We start from the raw sequence: 24,297 nt of genomic DNA on the forward strand, positions 1-24,297 counted from the left end.
ATAACAAATACCCGGCAGAAATTCTCTTTAATAAAATAACCTTATAGTTCCTAAGTAAGAACAGGCAAGGCCTAAAAGAAGCTGCATTTAAAATGATCAATTTATAATTACAAAGCTGACATCCAAAAAAGTCAGCGCCCAAAACTTAATTTATGGTTATCAACAACGACAACTTCTTACATGTAGTTAAGGTGGCTCCCTATAGTTTCACGATCGCACGAGCGCTGAGGACTGAAGTTCAAATAATCTGCGCGCGTTCAAAGGAAAACGTCGGTGTTTTTCGATATTTTAGTACGTCAACATGAGGAAAACTGACAGTGAATTTTCTCGCGTTTCCTTCGGTGAAATTCCGTAAAATTTGGCAGATTGGGAAAATCTAGAAGACCAGATTTTTTCCAGCGGTAAAAGACATAAATTTGAAAATATCGAAAAAACTGCCTTCACAAACCCTACTTTTTTCGTGTTTAAAATTCGTCTCCCGCTGGAATTGATGTGATCACCGAAGGAAATTCATGAAAATCACAAATAAAGCCTTAAAAACAGTAAAAAACACATTTGTTTGGGAATTTATAATTCAAGACTGAATTCCAAAATTTTAACAGAGATGATAGCAAAATACTATTTAAACATTGGTTATTACGTGTAATAAGTTTGAGAGGACTAGGTGTGAAAGCGAATGCAAAAACAGTATTAAAACATAACACTTGCGCGCGCAACGACATAAATGATTACCCTGTGGAGCCACCTTAAAAGTCAGTGTGTGTTTAAACTCCTGCTCCCAAGCGCGAATCTCAATGAAGCTTCTCGATCCTGGTTGCAATATTCACAATTTAGACTGTTCATTCGCATATATTAGAAAACAATGTTCAAAGAAAATACTACAAAAGTTCTTTGGGAGCATCTTACTCATGACGGAAAATCTCACTTGCTATTACTACACCCATATCCAATCAAGACCAAACTTTAAACAACAGAATCTTAATAAATTGGAGCTTGACCGTAAGCTATGCAGCAGGACGAATAATTCGTCAAAGATTACACTAGTTTTTATATCTTAATTTGATTCACCCCGGCGGTAATAATCAGTTTGCACTAAATCATTTTGCAAGCGTAAGCTGATTGAGTTTATTTTGTAGTTCAGGCATGCACGACTGGTACGCCAACCCTGTGCCAAATATGTAGTTCTGGTTTCCATTCCTTGCGCGGGCGCTGTGGAGCTGATCCAAAATTTGCTCCCGCTTCCAGGTCTTCTTCCTTTCTTCTAAAGTGAGATTCGTGTCTGTGTCTCTTGCTATTGGCGCGTTTGCCCCATTTAACACGGAGGTCGCGTCTTGTCTGTCTTTTGGTACAATAGTTATCTTGACTTCATTGCCCAGGACTTGGCGGGAAGACTGTGAATCCACTGTGAAAGGTTGTGGTGGCGGTGCTGGTGGTGCTGCACAGACTGGTACATGTGAGGTGTCGTTTTCCCGTTGCTCGTCGGAATTCCTTACGAGCAAAGTCGCATTTCTTGGCGATGATGTATCTGTTAGTTGCCTCATCTGGATCGACGAAGCATTTTCAAAACTCTTTGTGGGATCCTCTCTTGTGGGGTTTTCAGGAGTTATTTCAGGGTTTCCTCCTCGAGCGGGCGTTTCCACATGTTTGACGAGGGTTAATTTGCCTATCGACCCGACTTTTGGCTTAGCTTTCAACGATGGCTGACCAATTTGATTGCTCTCGTTGGTTGGCTCGTTTCTCGCCTCTCGTGCAGTTTGTTTCTGTCTCCAGTTCGGCAACGTCTGGGAATTATTGTTGATGTCGATTGTCAGTGGGGCTTCTATAACCATCGTGTAATGTTTAGTTGGGTCTGTTCCTTGGGGGTGGCGAGTATTTGACTGTACATCGACAATCTGAGTCTCGAGGTTTTGAATACGGTTTTTGACGGATAATCTTCTGTCGTGAGTATTCTTGTTAGAGACATTTGTCTCTTCGTTTTTGTCAGGGCTCTGATCGTTCGGCAGAACTGTTGGTACCCTTTGGGCAACACCGGGTATTGGTATTGTTTTCACATCAACTGTGGTGCTACAGTTCGTTTGATCTTCATGTGATGGACTTGACTGTTGAATGGAGGTGCTCGATGATGTGTCGACCACTTGAGACGTGGCAGTTCCCACTAATGTACTAACCTTTGGATCTCGATCTCTTGGCACGTTGTGGATCTCCACTACACACACGTTATCATTTCTGGTGGCTTTGACTTGTTGCTCAGCTGCTGAAACGAGCTCCTCCATCGACACAGTTTGGTAATCAGGATCTGGAATCCATCGAGAGGAATGTCGTCGATTTAGGCTGCCTTCTACTTCAGTGTTTGCAAGCTTTTCCTTGGCCCTCGCAGATGGTGCAGACCCCGATCTGTTGATCTTTTTATTTTTAGTGGTGCCTTCGGCTTTAGTCACTTTGTTTCCTGGTTCGTTGACAGTTTTTTGAGTCTTAGGGCTCTTCTTCGATTTGTTTCGTTTCGCGTTGTCGTCCCCTCTTTTCACGGAGATGACAATTTTATCGAATGGTGCTGTTTCGGCAGCACCTGAGACGGTCAATTCACGATGCGTATATCTTCTGAGAGATTTGCTCCGAACAGTTCTTTTCACTTGACCTTGCTTGTCACTTGCAAGCTTCAAGGAACGAGTCTTGCATTTGGGTTTTCTGTATTCAGGATCGTCCCAGTTAAACGATTGACTTCGTTTAATTCTGAAATCGCTGGGTTGACATAGCAGAGTCTCCCAGGTGTATTCAGACCTTCGAACAACCTCGGGGCTGCTTCTTTCAGCCGCAGGCACTACATAAGGCGAAGTGTCTTGGTTAAAACCTGCCGATGCTTGTGGTTCCGGGCCTGGACTCTTGCTACGTCCTTTTCGTTTATCGTCGGAATTTGTGTGCGAGGCATTTGGAACCTCCTCCGAAGCCCCTAGGAACTGGTTAACGGACGGGATGGACGCTTTTCGACCAAGTTTGGTTGACCCTGATAGAGTTTCCATGCATAGGCCGTCCGCCCTCCTCTCCGAAACCTCTCTTGCATGGACATGGGTAGTCCAATCTTTGTCATCTGTAAGACGTTCAGGGTGCTGATATTGGTTCATCTGCACCCTGCAAAAATACGCAGAAGGCAATAATTAAATGTTAGTGGGAAAACTGCAAGACCTGTATTGGATTTGGTAAGCAGGGCATCTATGGTTTCCTCATCCCATATTTATGCGTCTTAGTAGCTCATCAAAAGCAGTAATTTTTCGAATGAACAAGCTCTGGCACGGCAATCATGATCTGAGTGTTGTTTATTAATCTCTCTTCTATGAAAGCTAGCTGGGAATAACGTTATCCACAAAAAACACAACGTAAGCACCCTGTGAATTGTTATCATGCGGTTAAAGGTTAAATTTAGTTTCGGCATTCTGAGTGATTTTATTTAAATTTTTCGGCACCGCACCAATATCAGCTGAATACCTACGTGACCAAAGAAAGCCGAAACTGCTGTCTGTGACTGCTTACACGAAGGAATTTAGTTTTCGGTAGGCTTCGTAAGGTAAACTTGCGCTTTGTCCGCAGGTACATGGAGTGAACCTCATTTACCCACGCATGCTTACATTCAACGTTTTTCTGTAAATTGTGGAGTATGATAATAGACTTACCTTTGGAAAGCCGGAATAGTTAAGGATCTGAATAGATTGATTATTATCTCTTAAAGTTTTTGCAGTTATCATTATTATTACTTTTTCCAAAATCTTCTTGAAATGCTAACGTCCTTAAAAGCGCTTGAAGATGACCATGCCTAAATCATTAGTTGTGTCATAAAGTCGTCAATATTGAAAAGGTATTAAAGTCAACCAACAACCTAAGAATTTTAACAGTAGCACAAAGCTTAACACTAGTAGCAGCAGTCTCACCTCTTCTTGCGTCGAAATAATTTATACACGACCACGGCCACGTAAGCGGCCAAGAGTAGGCCTCCGCCGCATCCAGCCAAGACGATCCACCAAAACTCCATTTAGACCTGTGGAAAGACGAATGGCGTCAATGATTTGGAATTAACAACACTGGTCGCTCAAGGCAAGAGGGAGTGCTGCATTCAAACTGAAGCACGCATCAAGTGTTCTGTATTCGACAACAGCACTCTATTTGCATACTGGACGTACCAAACACCTGCCTCGTGCTTTTTGTAGTGCGGTGAATTAACTTCCGCCGCGGGATGCTGCTACAATGATATGCTCACTCGTGGTCTGTAGTAAACAAAACACGCATGTATATATTTTTCGAGGTAGCCAAATTGTGAAAGATGTTATAAAATGCCATTTTTTTCTTTTTTATGTGCTTCAAGTGTTGTACCGAACATTACTATTTAATCACTCTTCAAACGTAAAGCGGTTATCTGCGTCACCAAACAGGCAATATGTCAAATTCAGACCACTTTATTTATTTCGGACGTAGTAAGATGATCCGAAAATAGCCACCTTATTGTACCTCATAAAAGAAAGTGACGACGACCCTAATTAATGAAAAAGATGAGCTGTGCGTAAAATTTGCTTAGAGTAGATGTACAAACGTTAAGATGATCTTATGAGGCAGATTTGGTTGAGCTTGACCACCGCTGTTACGCGTCTCTCTGGTACAATCGCCGAATTAAATTGCCTGACATTGTGCAATTCGATGGAGCTTTAGAAATTAGAGAAGGAACTTAAGCCTTTGCACGGTTAAGTGGAGTTATATAAAGGTGTCGTGCAACAGACCGGTCTATTTTGACAGGTTAACACACACTTATGCAAAGGTAAAAAGAGCTTTTAATTATAGAACATAATACCGACAAGAAAAGAAGACTTAAACTAAAAATTTAAAATTAAAAAAGAAAAGAAAGAAAGAAAAACTAGTTAGAGGATATTTTTATCCTGCAGACCAGAGTTTCTTTTGCCACGTATCTTTTCAAACAAGTCTACAAATAACAAAATTGCGTTTTGCATTTGCAGCCGATATTTGCATTCCTCGGTTCAGTTACTAATCAATTAAATCTATAAATAACTACCTTGTCAAGTTTTACTCTCACTAAACCATAATTCTAAAAGAATGAGGCGCGCGATTTTACTGACCTGTCATTTCAATTTGACTTTTTAAAAGAGTTGAGATGTCTGAGATGACGCATCGATTTTTGAACGTGAATGTGACGGAAAATCTGCCGAGATCTTAAGCCCTACATGAAATATTAATAACTAACAGAAAGCAGTAAATAAAAGTCAGCATATTTCAAATATTAAAAGTTTCCTATACAAAATAAAATAACTAGAAGAACACTGATAAATATAATTTCTGTTATGTTTTTCCACGGTTGAGGTCTGTAATTTGAGTTTTTCTGTGCAGCTTTGTGTGCAATGAAGGCTTCAAACTCAAACGACCATTATAATGAATTAAGGTTTTATCTTACCTTTCGGCAATGTCTCTAGGTGTCCGGGAAATTACAGATCTTCTTTCGAAAAACTTTAAAAAATTGGAAACTTTGCAAAATTTGTCAAACTCAGTCCCACAAACATCGACTTGCGAATGGACCGTAACTTCTGTAGTAAAACCGTTTTGTGCGGTCGGTCAAAATATCTTGGCAACAAGTCCAGGTTCTTCCATAGTCTAAATGACGTTTGTTCTAGAAACAAAAAGCTTAAGCTCAAACAATTCTTTACGTCATCTGTTTTCATTCTCAGTTAGAAATTAAAAGGTTACATTACATGTGTCCAGGCGTGTTCCGAAAGTTCTTGTGCCATGACTCACGCGATCTTTCTTTAATCTACAATCTCACCCCTGACTGAATAAGAATTAAGAGTATTGGAAGAAATTTCACACTATTTTTTACATTTCTGTTAGCTAATGCATGGTTTATGATGACTTTGTTGATTAATTAAATGGTTCTGTTAGATGGTAGTGCACCATTGAACTACTCGTTAATGGCCGTTTATTTGCAACGGTTATTAGCTATTCTGTGTTAAATTGAATGATACAAACAAGCAAAAACCAGCAAGGGAGTTGAAGAACATTAAAATGTAATACTCCCATGATTTCTTTGTAAGGGAAAGTAAATTCGTGCCAAACTATGCATTACAAATCTAGTCTTTGACCTTCTGTAGATGTTGCTAGCGATGAAAATGCTGTTAATGCAGTTTCTAGCATACTCGTTTTGAGGTTCATCTGCTCATTGAAGCATGTTCAGTCAAACTTGTAAACTGCTTTTAATTCACAGATGACAAAGGTCCACTACTGTCAACGTGACTTGTTTTCTTATGCAAAATGAACAGTTACTTCTAGAAGTTTTCTCTTCATGGTGAAATAATGCCGACTTTTTGTATGGAAGAATGAAATAAGAATATTCTTGACTTCAGCAAACTTGCTTGAATATCTATTCCGTACTCTTTGCTTCTCTTTTTTCTCACGCTCTCGTTCAGCTTTTCAAGTACTTGAAAAATCTCTGACGTAAACTTCTCTAGCGCTTTTTTATTTTAGCTGTCCAGCGAGATGGGCTCTGTCAAAAATCCTGGGAATGATTGGCAGAGGCAACAATGTTACATCTAGAATCATCCTTTTGTAAGTTTGAGTTTGTTTTGTTTAAGGTGAACAATAACTTTAAAAGCATTGGCATAAAAAAAGCACAAGACTCAACATGTTTGGCTGCCATTTATAAACCTCACCAGCATTAGTACATTGCAAGCAGCAGTTGTCCTAGGCATGGAATGAAACTGCAATAAATACTATATCTGAAAGTTTGATCTATCAGAATACTGTCTGCAGCTATGCTCCGCATGAGCGAATTCAGTTCATTGCTCGTTTTATAATACGTTTGTTTTGGACCCATTAAACGTAACCATCCGGTATTTTAGCAGATACCGAACTACTTAATCAACGGTATGAGTGCTGGTACAGATATGAAATTTCCTTAAAGTTACCAACATCCCGGATTGTGATAAACTGAAAAACTGAACAACTTAATCCCTCATATCTGAAACAGGCTAACAATTGAAAATCCGCTAGCTTAAACTTATCTGCAACGTCCTAAAGAAAACGAGAGCTTTTTCTTACCGTGAGCAAAAACTGCAGATAGTTGTTTCAGTTCCAAACTGTTATCTTGTTCGGTCAGAGCCCGTTTCTTTGTAAATTCCCACGCTTCTAGCCTCGCCTGGATGGGTCTTCTCAATGTCACTCAGGCAAACGCTGTTTTGTCCGAGGACTCAACCAATAGCATTGAGCCCCCTGCCACATCAGGCTGAAATGAGGTCATCTATACAAGAGTGAACGGTCTGATTTCCATAGAATGGCAAAGGAAACTTCGATATGCTATTTCAATCCGTTTTCCCTATACACCTTAGTCGAAGAACGAACTTAAAAAAGTAATTTGTGGTGTTAATCTCTATTCCATTTCGTTCGTCATCGGCCGATTATGTTAAGACGTGTCCGCTAGCCAGGCCAACCTTTTACTGTCCAAACATATTTATAAACACATATTTCCTTTTGTTTAATATAATGGCAGTACACGTATGTTTACGTTCTAAACGTACATGTCAATCAGAAATTCTAAGAGAAACTGATTTTGTTTTGACGAGGATACTTCAAGCACATAACTGAACGGCAGAATTAAAGTCAATTAAGGCTCAGAACGTGTTTGAACTTGACTGACGTGGCTGAAACGAAGACATGAGAGGAAAAGATCGTTTAATTTTCACTCTAACTCGACAATTTTGTTACCGTGTTGTGCTCATACATTAAAACTGTTGGTCGTAGCACTCCCCACTACTTCTGGAAGTTAAAACAGTATTTCTGGTTGGAGTCGAGATATCGAGTCAAAATTGCGATTTTTTAGCCATGGTACGTTTAGCATTCACAACTTCTCACAGCCAAAAATATGTTTCGGGCGAATTGGTAATGTTCACTCAAACTCAAAGTTCTTAACCAACATGAGCTAGGACTTAAATGGGCGCTTTAAGAATGGCTGACTGTTAGGATCGAGAAACGCCGGTCAACGACCCATTTGGCAAATCGCTCATATTTTGCCCAAAGATACCCTTAGGTGACCTTATTCTAAAAATCATATTATAAGGTTTCAGCGAATTTTTATTTTTCAGAAATTCGCGAAAATTTGAAAGCGCGGTCAAAGTGCGGTTTTTCGTGTAATAACATGACCGAAATAAGGTGCGAGGACGAAGCGCTGCTAAAGTCTTAAAATAAATTCAATTGACTTCAAACTTCACACAAATGTGGAACAACCACTCTAATTTATTCCTCGTTTTAAACTAATCTCAGATATGTTGATATAGTGGTTTTCCAAACCATTTTAAAAACACCTATGAAGCGTGTGGAAAATAACAGCAAAATATAGGTCATGTTTAACAGCATAAAAATGCATCTGGTACCTCACTTTCCCATTATTTTACTTTACAGCCTTAAAATGTCATTATTAAACATATACCATGCCAAGTCTCATGCTCGAACTCGCAGTATTTCCCTTTGAGAAAAACGAAAATCTATGTCAATGTGTTGGGCGCAAATAACACAATAATTATACACGAACAAGAGACAAATCAATTTCAATGGCGAAAGTAAAAGGCTACTAGTGATTAAAATCCCGTCAATTCACTGCTATCAGTAGAAACATAATCTCCACTACATAAAAACTGTTTTTAGACGTTTTCGATCGAAACATTGCGCGTTAACTTTGCTTAATTTCCTGTCCGCCGTCATGTCTAGTTTGTCATCGTGTGTATTTCCTTTATGTAAACAACACTGTGAATGGTTGTCATAACAAACGCAAAGAGATTTTCTGGAACCTCGATGTTTTCGATTCTCCAAAACGCTTTAAGTTCGTTAAGACACAATAATGGATTAACTTGGAATGCTGTTTAGCATTAAGGACGTTAAAGGACTGTAAATTAATCGAGTTGAAATATCTTGAAGCAAATCAAAATCGCGCCCTTACGCTAATTGCTAAACAGCCGATCTCCGTTCAAGTTCAAGAAGACGAGAGGTTAATCCGGCGATGTATTACCGGTACAACAACAAAATCAAACCGAGGTCATCAAAAGTGTAAGTTTAAAAGTGTAGTGGCAAGTTCGAAATAAATTTCGCCTAAATAAATTGGAAACAAGAAGTGAAACGGTCTGACCCGAAACAAATAAACGAGATATTAATACGACTAATTTAATCCGAAAACGTTACAGAAAACATACCTAAAAGCCGTCGATTCCCCTCAATACCACTCCACATTGCCTTAAAGAGGCCAAACTTTTGGGCTGTAAGAATCAGGGGCCTCATGAATGTGTTTTTATTATATCGGCAACCATGCTGCGTGGCTGTAGCTACAACTAAGAGCCATTCAAGAACAAGAAAAATTGTAATTGCCAAATGTTGAACATTTGCGCGAGAGCAGTGAAAGCGTGACTGGGCTGCTCGTACGGTTGTGTGACAACTTTTACTGAGTCTCGAATATCAGCTACGCAGCATGGTTGCCGATATAATAAAAACACATTCATGCTGCGTGGCTGATATTCGAGACTCAGTAAAAGTCAGACCGTTTCACTTCTTGTTTCCAATTTATTTAGGCGAAATTTATTTCGAACTTGCCACTACACTTTTAAACTTACACTTTTGATGACCTCGGTTTGATTTTGTTGTTGTACCGGTAATACATCGCCGGATTAACCTCTCGTCTTCTTGAACTTGAACGGAGATCGGCTGTTTAGCAATTAGCGTAAGGGCGCGATTTTGATTTGCTTCAAGATATTTCAACTCGATTAATTTACGGTCCTTTAACGTCCTTAATGCTAAACAGCATTCCAAGTTAATCCATTATTGTGTCTTAACGAACTTAAAGCGTTTTGGAGAATCGAAAACATCGAGGTTCCAGAAAATCTCTTTGCGTTTGTTATGACAACCATTCACAGTGTTGTTTACATAAAGGAAATACACACGATGACAAACTAGACATGACGGCGGACAGGAAATTAAGCAAAGTTAACGCGCAATGTTTCGATCGAAAACGTCTAAAAACAGTTTTTATGTAGTGGAGATTATGTTTCTACTGATAGCAGTGAATTGACGGGATTTTAATCACTAGTAGCCTTTTACTTTCGCCATTGAAATTGATTTGTCTCTTGTTCGTGTATAATTATTGTGTTATTTGCGCCCAACACATTGACATAGATTTTCGTTTTTCTCAAAGGGAAATACTGCGAGTTCGAGCATGAGACTTGGCATGGTATATGTTTAATAATGACATTTTAAGGCTGTAAAGTAAAATAATGGGAAAGTGAGGTACCAGATGCATTTTTATGCTGTTAAACATGACCTATATTTTGCTGTTATTTTCCACACGCTTCATAGGTGTTTTTAAAATGGTTTGGAAAACCACTATATCAACATATCTGAGATTAGTTTAAAACGAGGAATAAATTAGAGTGGTTGTTCCACATTTGTGTGAAGTTTGAAGTCAATTGAATTTATTTTAAGACTTTAGCAGCGCTTCGTCCTCGCACCTTATTTCGGTCATGTTATTACACGAAAAACCGCACTTTGACCGCGCTTTCAAATTTTCGCGAATTTCTGAAAAATAAAAATTCGCTGAAACCTTATAATATGATTTTTAGAATAAGGTCACCTAAGGGTATCTTTGGGCAAAATATGAGCGATTTGCCAAATGGGTCGTTGACCGGCGTTTCTCGATCCTACAGTCAGCCATTCTTAAGATCTTTTAGATTTCCCCAAAACTGCTTATACAGCCCAAAAACTTGACATTTTGGCCATTGGCGTTAGAATTGAATTCCTTGGTTTTAGACCGCCCCACAACTTGCGAACTGCACATATCGACCTAACATTGAGATTATAAGGGATTAATTAATTAGTTGATTAATTAATTAATTAATTAATTAGTTAATTTTTGTGTTTTCACGCATAAGAAAATTAATCAATTCGAGCAGCGAAGATCATGCATGTAAAAAATGGTCAATTCAACATCTGAAAATACATTGTTTGTTGATTAGAATGTTATATGTATCTTACTTACAAGGGCTTAACTTCGTATTCCCTGATCTCTTTGAAAGAAACTAGCTGACTGGAAAACTGACCAAGCTTGTATAAGAAAACAATCTATCATGTCACATTAGGTTATTAACACCTAATAAGTCTTTCCAGAACAATATTGTTTAGTTGAGAGAAAAAGAACGTTAGGAGAACAGAAAAAGAAATCCAGGAAAAGATATTGCCTTCAAGTGTTAGCAAGTGCTCCGATTCACAAAGAAATAAGCTAAACTTATTACAGCCGGTAAGAATGTTTGAAGTGACTTGTTAAACTCATCAGCATTTCGCCTTGGAGGGGGCAAATGATGAACTCGGCATCATCATTTCATGAATTGTTAGAAAGACAGTTAACAAACAAAAACGCTGACCGAGCAACAAATTCTCTTCAGTTTATCTCCCATGACATCTAGTTTGTGATATGTTTACTCAACATTAATATTCTTGTATATAGCTCCTGCGTCCTTTGGCATGGAAAAAGAAATATCATTCCTTTACGCTCACGAAAGGCACTTTTTGCGCCTTTATTGTAAATTTTTGACGAGGTAGACTTCATACCTCTCGATTACTAACGTGACAGGATGATTTAACAGTAAACTGTGCGTAGATGGCACTAAAACTGTTCATTCTTAGTGTGAAGAAAAATCTGTTCCAATACACTGTTCAAGCACACAATGCCTCATCAAAAGAATGGTTTACATCACCGTTTTAGGTTATTCAAATGCAACAGCTTTAAATGAATGCCTTATTGTTTCGTAGAGATGTAAGAAGCTAAATCATTTGCCGGTACGTTTCACAATAACTTTCGATTCCTTGGTTCGTTTGCACGTTTTCAACTAATACTTTAACAATTGAAAATACATGAAGCTTTTAAATAAATAAACTATTATTGAGCCAGCATGACATATCAACGCTTGTTATATCTTTGTTCACGGGACTATAAATTCACGTCTTGAAAATTCCCTTCGGGCTATATTACACCAAGTTGTCTCAAAGGAGTTATTTAGCTTTCCAAAGAATAAAGGAACTCCGCCTTCAGATTGGCGTCATGTTTACACGGCTATCAAGAAGCCTTGAACGAGTATTTGCTCTTGAGAACGGCATTGCTGCCATAAAACTGTCGCAAATATAGGCACTATGTGGCTTATTCGTTGATCAGCTTTAGACCTGTGAGTCATCTCAGAACAAACTAGAACGAGAAGGCTAATATTTATGCTGAACAATGGAAGAAATATTGTGTTTTGACTGCCTGACACCACGCTGATATGGGGCACTGTTTTCGTTCAGTGTAAACGAGGAACACAGCGAAGAAACACAAGCTATTTAAGGTGAGTTTCGACTCTTCGCAATTCATGGTCTTCTTCAGTCGAAACAGAACGTGCAAATTTACTTAACGATGAGATGTGCTTGAGCTTTGCTTCGACCAATTTCGACTGCATTCTCTATCAAGTGTTTTAAGTTTGTCCCAGTTAAAGTAACTTTAATAATATTAACGGGTTGAGTGCGACTCATTTGAAAGCAGTTATTCATTATCGCGGCTATGAAAGAAGCAACTTACTAAAGAAAGCACATGGTATTTACTTTTGGGAGTGTGAATACTTTGTTTTCTCACGTGACATACATCTGAAAGTTGCACTTGAGTTCGTTGAAATCAAAGGCTTGCGAACTGGAACCAAATTTAGTCTTTTCCGTTCGAAGAAAGAAAACATCAATCGCTGCTTGTGAAAATTCAACAACTTGCGCTGTACGACTTCACTGAGTTATTCACATGGTAAAATTCCGCAAAGATGTAAACATCGATCGAATCGTGATCATCGATGCGGCATAGATGGGAGTTCGCGGTATAGATGGGGCATAGATGGGAGTTCGCGGTATAGATGGGAGTTCGCGGTATAGATGGGAGTTCGCGGTATAGATGGGAGTTCGCGGTATAGATGGGAGTTCGCGGTATAGATGGGGCATAGATGGGGTTTCGCGAGAGTCATAAGTTATAATTTGCTTCATTTTTGTTTCCCTGTGTTATTGACACCGCGAATGGCATATGGATAAGAGCTTAAAGATTAAACAATGATTATCGACGTAAAAACAAACTACGAGAAAAAAGAAGAAAAAATGACTGATTCTTAACCATAAATTTGCCGAATATTGTTGACGCACGCTCGTCATTAACACCGCATTTTAATGTGTTTTCCTAATTAAATCCATTTTACGTTCTATACAATCCCTTTCTGATCAAAGAACTCACTATATCGCTAGTTATATAGCTTTATGGACACAAAGAGGCCAAGCGTATAAACGGCGATTAATTATCTCAACATAATTTACTATCTGTTTTCAACGGTTCAGTGTTTTCCATACCACTGACTGTTTTTGTTTTTCAGTATAAATGGCAAGGCATGAATATAAGCACTCTAGGCATGTCTTGGTGACAAGCGTTTGTCAAGTTTCTTCAGATAACCATCAAAGGTGGTATTCCAAAAAAAATTAAAACCGGCGAACCTCCTACAGTAGCAACAAGGGAGGTCGGTGTTGTTTATATATATTGCTCTTATTTCCGCCACAATCACTATGAAAATAAAAATCACTGGTAACTGATGATGACAAACGCTATTTTAGTTGATTTTGCCACGTACAAACTGATCTTAACCTTATTTAACCAGTAGAAAAAATGGGCACTTAGACAGGTAGCCAAAACGAGTGTCCGTGATTCAGACTGGAGAAATTAGTAAAAGTTACGCAAGGTTGCTTCCTTCCGTATCCGCAGCAAGTACACAGCCGGCTGGCGGAAACTATGTTTTGATCTTTATTCCAAGATTATGTGGTCTACATTCGTGAAACAGAATTCTGCTTGATATGTAAATAACCATTTTCGACATTGCTAGTACAGAGCAATTCCAATGTTTCGAATCTCCGAGGGAAACGAAAATTGGTTTGAGAAATCGAGTAGTTGGAGAAATCTAGGGTAAAATTACAGTGTCAGAGTGAGGAGGGGTGAACGACTTTTGGTTCGAGTTATCGGGAGGTCCGAAAAATTGAGGGTTTCCACTGAAGAAGAAGGAAAAAAAAAATTTATAGACGAGAATAATAGACGACTGCATGTAACTGGACAAAGTAAAATACGAGTTATTTTATTCACGTTTAGTTGTCCCGTTAATTATTTTAAACCATCTTAAACAATTCGCTGACTAAGCATGCCGTCAGTATTATTATTATTTCTGCAAATGAATGAGTCATACAGGAACAGCTATATCGATTTTATATTTTTAAGGCATATCAGAAAATCACTGATGTCAATAACAATGATAATATAACACAATAATAAAAAAAATAATGGTAACCCTGCTAGTGTTAAAGGCACTGATATAAAATATAAATGGAATTATCAAATAACATCCTAAACCTTTTACAAATATTTTCTCGACTGCACTATTTAGATCAAAAATTTATATTTAGTATTCAGAAAATGTACTTTATTTCACAGAAAGAACCCAGAGTCCTCAAACCTTGTTGGTAAAAAGAAAAAAGATGATTATCAAAAACTATACTGAACATTACAACTATAACAAAATATTCATTTCCGTTTTTAATTTTCACGTTTGATATTATTTTTCGTCGCAGCGAGATATATCCTTACTCTGTTGCCAGCAATTTTAAACGATATTCTCTTTGCCAAGTTCATCAGGAACAGCTGAAAAGTTCGTAGTTTTATATATATAACGGTTCTATGACAGTATTTACTGTTTACAAACTTTGTAACTGACGTTCAAAACACTCAGTTTTGAAAACTATAAATTAAATGAAAGGTCTCTTAATTGTTTGCACAACAGTTGACGTAACGCAAAATATCACTATACTCTTAATAAGTCATCCCGTGTCATGCAATGGTGAAATATTCCGTTTCAACGAGCTACGTCACGGTTTGCGCCTCTCAAAAAGTTCAGCCTAATATTTTTAAGCTCTTCGGTTGTAATCCGCGCTAATCGTCTCCGTTCTAAACCATCCTTGTTCCTTTATGGTTTATTATTATCTCTTTAGTGTTTTGTTGTTTTTCTATCTTAGTAAACTGCTATTGTCAGGTTTTCTTCAATTTAAATGCAATGTTGCTTGTGGCAAAAGTAACTAAAAGATACCGTGACTGATCTCCCTTAAATATCACGCAACGCTGTTGGTGAGACCTTATGACTGTTCGGCGACTGGGAACAAGTCATTTTCAGCTGTCTGTCAAGCTTTTTCAGACTTTAACGAACAACAATTACGTCCATTGACGTCACGTTCAACCAATGAGGTTTTAGGTGTTTTAGAGAATTGGCATCTATTATTATTTATTAGTTCGAAACCGTGTCGTTATCGAAGAATAAGTCGTAAATAATACTGGCGCTCACTGTTGGCAAAATTTCACGAAACGTCGACAAAAAGATGTAACAACAGGAAAGGTTCTTGGCGCCAAAGCTTCGATTCAAGTCCCAGACGAATACTTCGAGCTCTGAGTCAAAAGTGAGTTGAAAAATATTTTAGCACGGATGTTGGTAAAGCACAGCTCTCAAACGAAAACTACATGCACCTTACACTAACATCTGCGTCACATTGCTCGTTCGCTACGCTGTTTAATTAAGCTAATTTAAAGTTTTGGAAGAGTAACATTTTTTAAAATAAATTTAAGGAGAAAAAGCTCTTTTGATTTCAAAATATTTAAGGGTAGTTTCTAGCTTCGCTCACATGTTCCTCACATGTATGCGTCATACGGTTAGCCAGTATGTTCCGCTTAAAATTTACATGATAAATAGCATTACATGCTTGAAATATTATTCTCATTTCTAAGATTCTAATTATCCAGAAAAATACTAGAAATTACAGTTTTCTTTCTGTATCAAAACATTCAGGCGGATTACTCGCGACGGCGGATATCAACCACACTTTGTCTTGATCGAAGATCGGATAATAACTAATGACAATTTATCTGTACTCGTTTCCTTTTATTAATTTTATTACAATACAAGCGAAGGCGGAACAACATGACCTTGTTTTAAAAACCCCGAATGTCGGTTTAGGAAGGTTGTTTCAGGATAAAATTCAAGTCGCTTTGCTGGGATAATTTTGTAGACACATGATGTCTGATATTTCCTCGTTTAAGCAGGAAATAAGCTAAAATATCAAAAGACGCCACGTGATCTGTTTGAAATGAATGACAGAACTGATAACACCACGAATATGAATGCTTGACAGCACGTATGCAAAACTAATCACAAATTTCTCTACCTTATTAACGCGTTTTAGACACAACTTATTTAAATTTCGTTATAAAAGAAAGGTTCAGCTCTATTCTTCACGGCTTAGTACATTTCTGGCAAATATTGAAAGATCGGAACCACAAGTCATAATCTGGGCAATAACCGACTTCCTGTCGTACATATGTTTCCTTTTCATGAGGAAAAATGTTCGATTGTGATTCTAATCACACACATGACCCTGGCAAGTCAAAGAACTTCCTTTCCAAGTGACTCTTAAAACGTTTGTTTCAAGATGACACGGGAGAAGCTTATTAAAAATAAGGGCGATTTCTAATCCATAAACCTCGTAACCTTTCCACTGGAGACATTATTATTGTAAGTTATCATTTCTTTATTATTATGATTTATTTATTCATTCTTTTTTTTTTTTTTTTAAGTTCAGTCCAGCACGTGCAAGTTTGAAATCTGGTTTCATGTGCTAGTCGTAAGTTTTCGACTCGGTCATGACCTTTTCTTGTTTTTCTGTTCTACTGACTACAAGGACGAGCTAAATGCTGCATTTGAAATTCCAAGAAGGAAAATAATTAAATAAATATTCTGGCAAAAAAAAAAAAAAGATTAAAGCTCATCGTGATATTGCCTTTTTTTGTTCGCTGCTCGTGCAACATCAGACAAACAAATTTGGAATGAGCTTATTGGGAATAAAGTACATTATGGATAAAATGACACTTTTCAGCAAGAACCATCCGTAGTAAGACTCTTGGAATTATCCCTCGTGCCTTTGAAACGTTTGTTCTTTCTTGCCAATACGTTTTCGTTGACATCGGCATTGTCAAGAAGCAGTTGTAATTTGAGATCATTTACAGATCCTGTGAGTCTCACTTACAGCCCTTTACGTTTTCTAACTGGCAGGGAAAATATTTTTGATATTTTGCGATATTTTTTGTTTGTTTGTTTGTTTTTTCCTGTTTGTCTTGTTTTTCTTTCTCGTGTACGATGATATAACGAGCGCTCCAATTGGCTACGCAGGGCAATGACGTAGTAGGACCACGTCCTCGATGGTATTTACGTCCGAAACTATCATTAGATACCAATGAGAAGTCTTTAAAAAGCTCTCTATGGCCGCAAGGTGGGTATACAGTCAGACCCCCTTATTGTGGGATTTCCTCTCGAGCAAACCAGAAATCACCTCATAATGACCAGAAAAAGCCGTTGACGTATTAACAAGCTCCACTCCCCTATCTTCATCTGGCAGCATCTTAAATTCTTGTGAGGACACTTTAGAAGTTTATTTTAACATCGGGTTACGTAAACACAGTAGGCCTGGCCTGGCCTGTTTTGATAATTAATGGAAGGGGAAGGTACAAGTAAACTCTTTATCTCAAGGACTAGACAAAATGCAAGCTGATCGTCTTCACTGCAAAACATTAGTTTGAGTGGTACGTTCCTCCCTCATCAAGGCCATTAAATGTCCATTCATGTAGATAAACATTGTAGAGTGGATGCAAAAGACAATTCTGCATTTTGTTTTTTTGTTTTGTTTTTTTATTCTTTGTTTTTTAGTTTGGTTTTTATCGAGAAATACTCGCATGTATCAAAAGTGGAAAGGCCCTTGAGCGTTCGAACTCGTGACTAGTTTGGCTGATATTTGTCAAGTATTTTCGTTTCAGCTGCAACATCACGTTTTCCATTTAAACTTACTATCAGTTTCGCTAATTTTATCAGATGTTCTTATCGTTCCGAATCACATCATTTTATAGCAAAATAAGAAGTACATTCTACGAAGGACGGTACCAAATTCGAAAATTCCACTTTTTATGTGTCTTTTTTATTATTTTTTCGCATGGAGGGTAAATTTTTATCTAAACTTTTTTGAAGGTTGAAGTGTTTCTCCAAATTTATTTATCGCCGAGAGAAACCACATTAAAGCATTAGCCAGTTTTGGGGCCAATAACAAACACGCTTAGAATGCATTTGGCCACTGTGCTTTTGATCATAAAATCGAAGTAAGCTATATTTGACCAGCCAGAAATACCTCCTGATACTTTGCACTGAATTGTATTCATCTGGCAGAGATGTTCCTGAGGATTACTGTTATTTTAAGAACCTCTAAAATATTTAAAAGATCTGTTGTCGCAGGTGCATTCCCCTTTCGATGCAGTTCATATGCTCTTCAAGAAATACAAGTCTTCTCAATTACCTTCCAACCTTCCCCTCCCCTCAGCATATGGACTTCACAATATACAATCCTTTTTTCGATGCAGTTCATATACTCTTCAAGAAAAACAAGTCTTCTCAAATACCTCCCAGCCATCCCCTCCCCTCAGCATATCGACTTCACAATAAACAATTTTTTTTCGATGTAACGTACAATTCCATTTATAGAACGGGTATGTGTGAAATACAAACATGATGTCGTAATTAATCCTATTGACTAATGCATACAGAATTAGTTTTAAATCTGCAAAACAAAAACTGAACGAAAACAATATTAAATTAGATGATTCATGACACACGTGTAAACATTTTCCTGATTATAATTGTTAACAAGCGGGCAAAAGTTTGATAAAAAGCCAGTGCAATAACTTTATCCTCTCACAACAGGAAGTAGCATTAAAGTATACGTTGTTCTTAACACGATTTACGCTGGAAAGAGATAAAAGTTGCACGTTTCTCCATGATTCCATACGTGAATATTGGCAAGCACTTGCGAAAGAATGTAACGAATGCTCGACTGCGGGCAGGAAGACGTTTATCTCATTTTTTGCATAAATGAAGCAAGAAGTCGAGCGGTGAGACGGCACAACCAAAATGTGAAAGAAATGTCTTCACTTCGAATTCGGTTGAAACAAGAGTCGCTTACGAAAATCTTGAAATCAATGCAGACTTGAAGTAAGTTGTAAGTATCGAATAGGTGTACGTATAACTTTATTAAAATTTCTAGAAGTTAATTATTGAATTAAGATGAGCTTCGATTTTGGCCGCGTGGTTTTACCATTTGATTCATTTGATCATCGACTTAACTTTACTGCTCCGCAGAATTAATCGTAAGGCAGCAAGCTTTTAGAGAGTGACTGCCAATTCATACAAATTTCTTTGAAATTATTCAGCTTGCCTTAAAAGCGTTGTGCCCACTTTCAGTGCGTTTTGTAACACCGAAGACTGATAGCAGAGCCTGGCTGTTGCGTTGATGAAACGAATTGTTGTGGCTTCTACAACAATATGCTTTTCAAATTTCTTTACCACAGATTCAAAATTGTGTATATGTGTCTATATGTCAATCTTGCAGCCCGTATTGTAGTGAAAAACGAGACATATCGCACGGATGGTCATAGATCTAAGCGACTTATGGTAATAAGCACTGTGGGCGTTGTGTAAGTGTTGTGATCAGGGCGGATAACGTTTTCGACTGATTTACTTCCCTGACATTATCAATGTACCCTGTTTTTCAGCTCAGTATGGATATAGGAGAAGACTTTGATTTTCCTTGGTCGCTTAAAGTATTTAGTTGTTATATTTTTGTGGTTATTTTTGTTTTAAACTCAAGTTGACGTTTCAACAATTGCTAGTCATTTGTGAATATGGTAATATGGTCTAACAATGTAGTTAGCCATTTCGGTTATTCTGTGGCCTAAAACAAGGCTTAACGTCACTTTAACGCGATCAGCGATCAGCGATCCCTCTAGTTGTTAAGCTTCATTTTGGTGATGACGCAGTTAAAATGTCAGCGAGATATTCTTAAAGACTATTTATTAAAGCAGTTTATAAATCAATTCAAGTTGAAGAAATGCAATTTCCAGAAACCTTTTTTTTGAATGAGTTCAAGGAAGTCAATCAACTGTTCCACGTTTCAGCTTCAGAGTGAGGGGGATCGTTTGGTTTGGATCGGCATGCGATCGATCCAAGCTGGGCTACATAACATAACTTGCCTATATAAGATGTACGTCTGAACACATGCAAAGCCTTTGTCATTTGGCGTTTCCATTGAGAGACCCTAATTCGCCAATTGTCTAAGTAGCCAGCCGTTCGTAGAAACACGCTAGGAGGTTCCGTTCCTTCCTTGAAACGATCAAATAGAATCGCCCTGAATAGATAGGACATGATGAATCTTAATGCACGGTTATCTATCAGGAATTTCAAGTAGAATTTGGACCCTACTTATGTTGGCTAAGTTTGGCGGTTTTTATCTCTAATCAACCGTAATACACAGAATGAAAGTGACTGTCTGCATGTAAAACCACACGAACTCGCCCGAGCTTCATCACAGGTATGCTGGGCGTAATCCATTTAATTTGTAGTTGTGCATTTTTACGTTGTCCTCGATATGACACAGAATTTCATTTAAGATATACATAACTTCAGTTTACTTGACTCATTGCTAACGAAATCACGGACACGCTTGATCGCAAAAGCGAAGACAGCTCAAAAGTGCATAAAGTTTGGTCTTGAGATCCAAAGTGAAGGAGAGATAAATTTTCGATTCCCAACAAGAGATCATAACAAATTAGTCAATATTCTGTAATAATCCAGCTGACTTCGTTGTTAGGTCTTGCAACGTTCGTAATTCACATTTTAACGTTTCAACACTCAATTTGCATAGTTATGTTTCGACCTGCTGGAGGTGATAGCTTGTTTATCACTGAGCTTCCCATATAACAATGCTATGGAACATCGTTAATTTGCCGGCGTCAAACCTCTTTCACTTCTATGCTTTGAATTGGAAAATTTGTGTGTAGGTGTTATTCCAGTCGAAAACATCGTACCTCGTGTAACAGGGGTATGCAAATAGACTGCAATTGTCTTATGATGCACGTGGCTTAATATCACGGACCAAATTCACCCTCGAATAATTAGCTTTGTGTACAAAGTCTATGTTGAGATGAGTTCAAATGTAAAAAAAAAAAAAAATTTAAAAAAGCTCGATTTGTTCAAAAGAGATGAAAATATGAATTTTCGGTCATTTTGCTACTAGATTTCGCAAATTTCAACATGCAACATCTTTTTAGTTAAAAATCCTTTTAGAACAATTCTCACATTTGAATTGATCTCAACTTTTCCTTTCAAAGTAATGCATTAGTTTGGTCAGAAGGGGAAAATGAAATTTTGCTGTTAGTTTGATGACGTCATTCCCCGCCAATAGCCGTTTAAATCAAAACACACAAAACATGCGTTTGTTTGGTTTTGAATTGTCTATCATGTTGCAAAGTTTGAGCTCCATCATATTAACAACAGAAAAGTAGTTCCCTAATGACTATTTTGGCCGACAGCTCACTCCGCGTGACTATCTTCAAAATCCTTAAATTGCCTCTAAATAGGAAAAGAAACGACTACCAAGTGGCATTAACTAAGATGCAAAAACAAATCTAATAAAACTTTGATGGACTGACGGTTATTTTCTTCTTTTATAATTATTTTCTTTTATTCAGAACATGGTAGAAGTGGAGCCTTGGTTCATTGGCCTCGTCGCAGGATTAGCGACCTTAATTTTTGTGCTGCTGTGTATCATCGTTATCTTTTGCACACTATGGGCCAGGTAATGATATATTTTGTAAACGTCGTTCATAACGCTGTTTTAAAAAATTGATACTGTAATCCTCTACCAATGAAGCAAATGTAGGGTCTAAATTTGCGTTATGACAGGCGAAGGGTTCTTGCCAACACCTTATCAGTTTAAATTTACACTACCTCAGTTGCTAGCTTGGTATAGTAAGGTAGTTCAAGAGCGCTCCTAAAAGAAAGCCGAAACCGAAAGCTTCGCAGTTTTCTTAGACTTAACGGTTAATTGACAAAAGGTAACTGTTTAATTTGTCGTCCTTTTTATCGATGAGTAAGGCAACTAATATGGCAGATGATTAGTCATTTCTGCTGTTAGTTTTGGAAAAAACATGTTGATATTTGTAGTGCAACACTTTTTTTGTTATCCTCAATCATCAGGAAGGATCGCAGAAGGAAAAAAGAGGAACATTTGCAACGCCAATTGCAACAACAACACTCTGCCAATATCAATCAAACCGTGGGAATCCCGTCCAATTCCATGGCGTTGGTGGTTCCCACAAACAACAACAGCAACTGGTATCTTAAAGAGAAACCACACGAAGAGTTTCGATCACCAACTACATTGACAAGAGCAGCCGGGGATGAGCCGTTCATCGTTGGCACTTCAATCGTACGATATTCCAGAGAACTCGACAGGTCAAGCAGTTATAATTATCGACCATCTACAGCAGATAAATATGTTGGGTATCAGAGGAATCTTCCCGTTCAATCATTTTCCAGAACAGAAGCACCGAATGAAGCTGAGACCAGAATGGTCAGATTAGGAATGATTCCACCAAGACCTGCGGGTGCCAATGGACATATCCCTGTAGGTTACTACACCGAACCTGGGAGGGCCAAGTCACAAAAAGGGAAGAATGGTAAAAGGAAATCAAAGGAACCGAAGGAAATCAGAACATACAACGAGGATGCGAGATCAGGGGTGATTCCGCCAAGACCCATGAGTGCCAATGGGCATATTCCATCAGGTTACTACACTGAACCTGGGAAGAACAAGTCTCCGAAAGGGAAGGATGGAAAAAGGAAATCCAGGGAGCTAGAAGACAGCGGAAGATACAAAGGGGAGGTTTTAGTACCAGTGAGAGAGGTACAGTTATGGCCGTTGGAAAACTCATCAAATCAACCGCCATACCCACTTCCTAAGGAAGATTACGACACGGATGGAGCAACTTGGTACTATGCTAGATCAACTGATGGGCAAAGCTTGGCCAGTTCAAGATCAGAAAGTGCTTTGATTCCGCCTTCAGCGGCTGAAAACTATCCAAGGCACGGCTCCCAAAACGTCAATGGCAGGATTGCCGCTCCGTCACTCCAGCAGGATGCGTCACCAACTACAGCAAAAGTAATGGACGACCAATTTCATGCAGACCTAGATCCAGATAAACTTAAACGCGTCAAGCGAGTCGGTGTTCCAATTTTGCCAGAATAGTAAACAGTAATCAACTCTGTTCACACAGAGTTTGCCTGATCCCACAACTATGGGATTTTCATTGCGTATAAAGAGTGTTTCGTTTCTCTTGTATTACGTGATTCCTGTATGAAGAACATTCACGAACACCAGCTAAACTTCACGTCACTTTTCGCAGTGTGCTGAAGAAAAGTAAATCAATCATTTAGAAAAAAAAATAATAATAAGACCATGGTAAAAATAATGTCACAAAAAACCGCAAACGTATTGTTTTGCGGTGAGACAATGAGTTAAATTTGATTTAAGATATATTAAAGCTAATAAAATCTACAGGGGCATTTTTTTACGATACTGACAACAATATGGTTGAATGTGCCTAACAAATCACATGCAGTCTCATGCATCGTCTTAAGTTCAGCTGGAGAAACATAGTATCTGACAAACGCTGGAAAACAGAGCATTATAGCGTCTATTTTGTTTTTCTAAGATAATAGTTCAAAGGCATCCGTTCGGTTTACTTCAAAAGTTAAACTACTAATACTCTTAAAAGAGAAAAGACACAATCATTTGACTTTGGGGCAAGGAATAAAAATTATCTTAAATGAACGACCAGAGTCCTCCTGTTTTTTTATTCACACAGTTCCAACTATCCCAACGGAAAGAAAACGAAAGGAGCCCTCCCTACAACCATTACTTCCCACAGGGGGCACACACATCCGACTGTGTATTTGCTGTCACTTTGAAACAAAATAGAGAAACCTGCGAAAACTCGCACATTTCCGAACACTTTCCGAATTTTGTCGGGCTCCCATCTTCGTACCAGACGACTGCCTATTGAAAACGAGTGCGAACGAAAAGACGCGTTACACACATATGAGCTATAACCAATTTTTTTCTAGCACCAACGGCCAATTCCCTCCACGAGATGTGCCTGCGGGGAATCAAGGTAGTTGTATTCATCATATTTGTTTTAATGAATACAACTACCACGATTCCCAGGCGCGTCACTTAAAGTGCCTATGAAGTAAAAAACAATTG

The 24,297-nt window shown here is 38.2% G+C and overlaps 2 protein-coding genes across 8 annotated transcripts; one reads left to right on the forward strand and one right to left on the reverse strand.

Annotated features, from left to right (window-relative positions):
• Positions 1-10: 10 nt before the first annotated feature.
• LOC110053838 (uncharacterized) lies at positions 11-9,436 on the reverse strand. Of its 3 annotated transcripts, XM_020760130.2 has the most exons (4): positions 7,084-7,492; positions 5,447-5,659; positions 3,921-4,027; positions 11-3,126 (listed from the first exon to the last, which is right to left on the reverse strand). In XM_020760130.2, the coding sequence occupies exons 3-4, from the start codon at positions 4,019-4,021 to the stop codon at positions 1,098-1,100; spliced, it is 2,130 nt and encodes a 709-aa protein (XP_020615789.1). In that variant the 5' UTR covers positions 4,022-4,027; positions 5,447-5,659; positions 7,084-7,492; the 3' UTR covers positions 11-1,097. The 3 variants fall into 3 exon arrangements, with proteins under 3 accessions (XP_020615789.1, XP_089130832.1, XP_020615788.1); XM_089274706.1 differs by lacking the exons at positions 5,447-5,659; positions 7,084-7,492 and adding an exon at positions 9,225-9,436; XM_020760129.2 differs by lacking the exon at positions 5,447-5,659 and having other exon boundaries at positions 7,084-7,491.
• Positions 9,437-12,297: 2,861 nt separating this feature from the next.
• LOC110053850 (uncharacterized) lies at positions 12,298-23,865 on the forward strand. 5 transcript variants are annotated; one of them, XM_020760150.2, is made up of 3 exons: positions 12,298-12,395; positions 21,722-21,828; positions 22,230-23,865. In XM_020760150.2, exons 2-3 carry the CDS (start codon positions 21,725-21,727, stop codon positions 23,278-23,280), a joined length of 1,155 nt encoding a protein of 384 aa, XP_020615809.2. In that variant the 5' UTR covers positions 12,298-12,395; positions 21,722-21,724; the 3' UTR covers positions 23,281-23,865. The 5 variants fall into 5 exon arrangements, with proteins under 5 accessions (XP_020615809.2, XP_020615807.2, XP_089131184.1 ...); XM_020760148.2 differs by lacking the exon at positions 12,298-12,395 and adding an exon at positions 15,371-15,561; XM_089275058.1 differs by lacking the exon at positions 12,298-12,395 and adding an exon at positions 19,035-19,194.
• Positions 23,866-24,297: the final 432 nt, after the last annotated feature.

Source organism: Orbicella faveolata, unplaced genomic scaffold, assembly GCF_042242905.1.
Source record: "Orbicella faveolata isolate gen_17 unplaced genomic scaffold, um_ofav_v1 contig_36, whole genome shotgun sequence".
In the NCBI taxonomy this organism is placed as follows: domain Eukaryota; kingdom Metazoa; phylum Cnidaria; class Anthozoa; order Scleractinia; family Merulinidae; genus Orbicella; species Orbicella faveolata.